The 5,202-nt window shown below is 32.0% G+C and overlaps 2 protein-coding genes across 3 annotated transcripts; both read right to left on the bottom strand.

Annotated features, from left to right (window-relative positions):
* Positions 1 to 1,112: 1,112 nt before the first annotated feature.
* Positions 1,113 to 3,868, bottom strand: LOC108743682 (uncharacterized protein PF07_0021). The gene is made up of 3 exons (XM_018479263.1): positions 3,696 to 3,868; positions 3,513 to 3,635; positions 1,113 to 3,451 (listed from the first exon to the last, which is right to left on the bottom strand). Exons 1-3 carry the CDS (start codon positions 3,766 to 3,768, stop codon positions 1,248 to 1,250), a joined length of 2,400 nt encoding a protein of 799 aa, XP_018334765.1. The 5' UTR covers positions 3,769 to 3,868; the 3' UTR covers positions 1,113 to 1,247.
* Positions 3,869 to 4,086: 218 nt separating this feature from the next.
* LOC108743683 (protein Fer3-like) lies at positions 4,087 to 5,048 on the bottom strand. 2 transcript variants are annotated; one of them, XM_018479264.2, is made up of 3 exons: positions 4,743 to 5,048; positions 4,418 to 4,611; positions 4,087 to 4,360 (listed from the first exon to the last, which is right to left on the bottom strand). In XM_018479264.2, the coding sequence occupies exons 1-3, from the start codon at positions 4,867 to 4,869 to the stop codon at positions 4,193 to 4,195; spliced, it is 489 nt and encodes a 162-aa protein (XP_018334766.1). In that variant the 5' UTR covers positions 4,870 to 5,048; the 3' UTR covers positions 4,087 to 4,192. The 2 variants fall into 2 exon arrangements, with proteins under 2 accessions (XP_018334766.1, XP_018334767.1); XM_018479265.2 differs by having other exon boundaries at positions 4,785 to 5,048.
* Between the last annotated feature and the right edge of the window lie 154 nt (positions 5,049 to 5,202).

Genomic DNA, 5,202 nt, shown 5'->3' with positions numbered 1-5,202 from the left:
CAGCACAGGGCAAAATAGTATTACGTAGTTAGTATCAGCAATTTCTTATGCTGAAGTGTACGATGTGTTGCATACCTATTTACAAACAATTCCTTTAAGTTTAAATTTTTAAACAATTTTTAACACAAAGAAAGTGATTAAACAAATTGTTCACAAAAGTGAATTTCGACCACTCGAAGCAACAGTTTTGAACTCATAGTGGCCGATAGGGGGAAGAACTTGTTTGTTTTAAATATAATAATAGTGTGAAGGAATAAGGCCAGAATCTTATCTTTATCAAAACCTTGCACCAAAAGCCAAAATGTCGGGGTTTGTTTATTAATCAAGCACTTTTTTGTCTCTATTTTGGTTTTGATTTTACTTAATCGACAAAATTATATTTTAGTTTATTTAATTTACAAAAAAAATTGTTGTTTTCTAGTATTATCGATTTGGAGCCTTAAGTATCTGTTCATGTCTTATTTTCGACAAAAATTTTTTACTTACGTTACTATGTTCCCAGTGGCCTTGGTGGTCACTAGCAAAAGACATCTTCATCGAAAACGATTTTTTTTTTAATAACTTTTATCCCAAAAATGCACTACACTTACACAATATAAGTATTTTGAAGATACTTCTTTGCGAACAAGGATGACGATCGCGAAACTTTTTTAAACTTTAAACGGCGCTCTTTCTAATACATATATACAAATTAATAGTTAATCCCTGGGGATGGTTTAACGTAAATTAATACTACGAATGAAATTTGTTCTTTGAAATAACAAGGGATGATGCTACGCTTTAGAAACAATTGACGAGATTGGCGGTCCTCCCTTACGAGGGCCGGCTTTCGTGGAAAATTTCGACCAATAAAGGGAAAGCCAAATGCTGCACATCCCTTAGGAAAGGCCTTGTTCCTTATTATTCCAGGAAATAGATGCCAAATTCGGAAGTCTCGGCAATATTGACTTTACAATCTGCAAAATTTTGCATGAATTTTACGTGACTTTTCCTTTTATATTTCCANGCTGACCCATTATACGATAAAATAGACTAAAAATAAAGGAATATTGTAATAATTTTGCAAATAGTTTCGCTTCGTCATTTTACACTTAACCTCAAACATTGACTTACGTCAAAAATTAATTACATAACTGCAAAGAAAAATATTGACGGTGTATGTTGGGTGGCCTAACCAACCCAACATACTTAGTGCCAATATGTATTTAAAATTATTATTTACACTTTTCTTCTTAATAAGACAACATTTAAATGTCTTTTTTATGTTGTTTCCCATATCCATGTATCTCGTGTAAATTGGTATTCTTAAAATGAAGAACGATATCACCTTTGATAAGGTGTTTGTAGGACCTTTTAGCAAAACTTTCTGAATTATTCCTTCTTAAATAATACGCTGTTCTACTAGCAAATTCGGCATGTTTAAGCCTCAGTTTCGTCCCATGTTCTAGTTTTTCGTTGTCACCTTCAGTAACCGGCTCTCCAATGGTCCATATATTGAAATCTTTCGATTCGTTAATATTATTTTCTATTTTAGCTTTGAAACTGTCGAATTTCTCTGATATTTTTTGCATTTCGTTTTCGATTTTATCTTTTTGATAATCGAATCCTTCATTTACTAAGCCATTCATTTCTTCTAAACGATTAGGGATTTCCCTCTGATCGTTTATGTCGCTAAATCGAACACTTTTACGGTTTTTTCGGACACTTTTAATGCTATTGTCCCTGGAATTATTACTTTCCATTTGCTTTAAATATTCTGGGGGCCCAATAGAGACGTTCAACATTATGTCAGGTTCATCGCTGACATTTAAAATACACTCTGATGAAGTTGTCGAAGTCGTTATGTTCTCTTCTGAAACTAAACTTTCTGATGTTTTGGTTTTCTTTTTTGCAATCTCAAAATCGTTTTCAACTGATTGAGAATTTTCTTCGAATGTTGGGTTCTCAATGCCATTCTCTTTTTTACCCTTTTTCTTCTTCTTTTTATTTTTGACTTCATAAATGTTGTTATCAACAGCTTCTGCAGACTCCCTGGAATTGTTTAGGGACTCAAAGACTGGATTTTCGAAACCGTTTTCGATTTTATTTGCTAATTCTTTTTGAAACGTCTCGTCTATTAAATCGTCGTTTTTCTGACTTTCTTCTAGTACTTTCGAATTTATTTCAAACAAATCGTTTTTTTCTTGGTTTATTTGATATTTTTGAGTTCTCTCTCTCTCTCTTTTTGAATTTGTTGGGGAAACATTGTCTTCAAAAATTGGATTTTCTATACCATTGGAGTAATTCTCTTTATTTTTAACTTCTGTTTCCTGCAAACAACTGTTAAAAACTGGATTTTCGATACCATGGTTTTTCTTCTTTTTGTTCTTTTTCTTTTTAGTTTTTATTTCATAAATATTATTATTTTTGTTCTCTGCCAATTCTTCAGAATTAGTTGGCATCTTAAAATTTGGATTTTCAAAGATTATGTCCTCTTCTTTCCATTTTTGGTTTTTCTTTTTAGGACGTTTGCATTCTTCAATTTCTAAAGAATTCTCCAATTTCCTTTTCTTTTTCCTAGTTTCATCTTCATCTTCACTGTGTGAATTTGATAGGCTTTCTTCAACTTCTTCATCTTCCTTTATGGTATTTAAAGAGTGCTTTTTAATAGGGATTTCTTTAGTAAATAAAGGATCAAAAGCAGGATTAGATACTCCAAAATTATCTCCTATTTCAGTTTTGTCTTTATGTTTTTTCTTTTTTGCACTACTGGATGTATCTTCAGTTTCTAAACCACCAGCTACTATTCTATGTTTCTTCTTTTTTGGAGTTTTCTCCTCAGAATTATCTGACAATTTTCTTTTCTTTGATTTTTTCTTTCCTGTGTCCTTTTCCTTCTTTTCTCCTGAAATTTCTTCTAGATTCTGTAACGATTCATTTTCACTTTCAAATGAAAAAGAACAATTTTCAGTCTTCCCATTATTTTCTGTATTGAGGTTGGTACAATCATTAAAACTGCAACTAAACCCAAAACCTGGTCTCACTGTTTCATCCAAATCATCGTCTTTTACTTCAGGTGAATTTCTGTAAAATGTTGACATTTTAGATTTAAAATAATCAATCATAGAGCCCCCTTCAACTGTTATAACTCCATGGTTCCCAGTTTTACTATCAGTTTCTGCCTTATTCGAATTCTCATCTTCTCGTACCTTCTTATCTTTAAGACTCCTTTTTCCAAAAACATTTGCTAGATCTTTTTCTGAGTATCTACTCAAGTCCTTCCCTCTAGTGAATTTGTGGTAGTGAACCCGCACCCTTGATGTTAGAGACTTTTCTTCCAAAGATTTTGGCTTATAATCATCAGTATTTGTTTTTATTTTAACTGCAACTTCACTGTTTGATAAATCTTGTAAAAGGGCAGAAAAATTATCTTCGTGCTCAGTCCAGACATCCTTGTCTTTAAAGCCAAAACCTTAAATCATTTTGTATCGTTTGATTTGTTAGAAGAAAACATTTATTTCTAATTAACTAACCTTTACTATCATTTTTGTAAGAAACTTTGATGTGCTCTTTCAGACCGTCCTCTCTGGCACCCAGGCCTTTGCCCTCCTTCCAACCCATACTTTCTAATAGTTTCTGTCCAAATTTGTTGGTATCTATATTATTTAAAAACTGAATTTAAACAAAAACCTTATCTGAATCAATTCATTTTTTACCCTGTGCCCAAGCATTTCCACGGGGATTTAAAGACCATTTCTGTTTTCGTTTTCGTTCTGCTAACATCGACATTCTTCTTTGAATAATTTAAGACCCTAATTAACGAAAACTAACAAATTTCCGTTAATTTTAACACCTGCTGTTTCACCTGTTCATTATAAGGTTATGTCAACTAAATATAAGGTTATGTTCTTCTTATTCGGTAGTGGCTCAATAACAACTACTATACAACCGTAACAACAAGTACCTATTCAAAAAATATTAAATAATTTATTAGCAAATGTATTTAAACAGAAATAATCATATTTAAATCACAAGTTACACCTTAATATCTAAATATAAAATTAAATTATACGAATATTAGAAGTGGAAGACGGTTTCACTTATAATATACAAGCATTATTGGCTATAAAGTCTACATATACCAAAAAAATAGTAAAAAAAACATGTTATATAGTTTTCTGACATCTTTTTACCGTATATGGTTTATATCTTTTTAATTCAGCAAGCCGTACGAAATATAATCCCTCTGCGCATAAAGTTCTGCGTTCTTATGATCGGGTACAGTCCCGTGCAAAAGTTCAGTCATAAAACTAATGTATGTTATTGCCAAACGTAATGTTTCAATTCTAGAAAGGCGTTTTTCGTACGCAAAAGTTGGAACCTGCAACACAACAAGACAAAAACTGTGTATCATTTTTTTGCTAGATAATTTGCTTACTTTTCGTCTTAATTTATCGAAAGCCTCGTTCAAATTGAACATCCTCCTACGTTCTCGAATATTAGCAGCCCTTCTTTGAGCCACCGTTGCCACCCTTCGTCTCGGTTTTTTAGTAGAATTTGTAGAATTGTTATTTGTACCATTTCTATTCACACGATTACCCACGAAACCTCCACACTGCTGTCGTTGCCAAACTTTTTGAACAGAGAATTAATATAAAAGCTCAAGGTTTAGAATATAGATTAGCATTCAGCACCTACATTCGATTCGATTTTATTTTATTTAAAAAAAATGGCAATTTCTTTTTTGTTTCTATGATTATTACCTAATTCTGAATTAAATGCTGAAAAAATGTCAGGGTACCCACTTAGAGGGGGATTTTGTCCTCCAAGGCAATGGTGAGGGTCCCATAGGCCACCATAAGCAGGAATATCGCTAGGAAAATTAGGCATATCGCAATTCTTGTAATCCTGAAAACACTGGATGTACAAACTTGCCAAAAATTAATGTAATATTCATTCATAAAGATACAAAAGTGGCAAGACGGTTCAACTAGATAATTGAAATTAAAAATTAAATATTTCTATTAGATCTTGATAATTAACTCAACAAGTACGTAGGGCTTTAAATATTATTTATAAAAGAAATTATGAGTGCTGTCAGCACAGGGCAAAGTAGTATTACTTAGTTAGTATCAGCAATTTCTTATGCTCAAGTGTACGATGTGTTGCATACCTATTTACAAACAATTCCTTTAAATTTAATTTTTCATATTGTAATTCAAT

Source organism: Agrilus planipennis, unplaced genomic scaffold (genome assembly GCF_000699045.2).
Source record: "Agrilus planipennis isolate EAB-ADULT unplaced genomic scaffold, Apla_2.0 scaffold720, whole genome shotgun sequence".
Lineage (NCBI taxonomy): Eukaryota > Metazoa > Arthropoda > Insecta > Coleoptera > Buprestidae > Agrilus > Agrilus planipennis.
This window is presented reverse-complemented; position numbering and strand designations above follow the sequence as displayed.

Excerpts from the sequence above, each read along its gene's own strand:
- LOC108743683 (XM_018479264.2), bottom strand. The coding sequence starts at position 4,869 with ATGCCTAATTTTCCTAGCGATATTCCTGCTTATGGTGGCCTATGGGAC. Across the intron at positions 4,612-4,742 it reads AGCATTTAATTCAGAATTAG|TTTGGCAACGACAGCAGTGT; the intron begins GTAATAATCATA and ends CTGTTCAAAAAG. Across the intron at positions 4,361-4,417 it reads TCGATAAATTAAGACGAAAA|GTTCCAACTTTTGCGTACGA; the intron begins GTAAGCAAATTA and ends GTTGTGTTGCAG.
- LOC108743682 (XM_018479263.1), bottom strand. The coding sequence starts at position 3,768 with ATGTCGATGTTAGCAGAACGAAAACGAAAACAGAAATGGTCTTTAAAT. Across the intron at positions 3,636-3,695 it reads TGGAAATGCTTGGGCACAGG|ATACCAACAAATTTGGACAG; the intron begins GTAAAAAATGAA and ends TAAATAATATAG. Across the intron at positions 3,452-3,512 it reads TTACAAAAATGATAGTAAAG|GTTTTGGCTTTAAAGACAAG; the intron begins GTTAGTTAATTA and ends AAATGATTTAAG.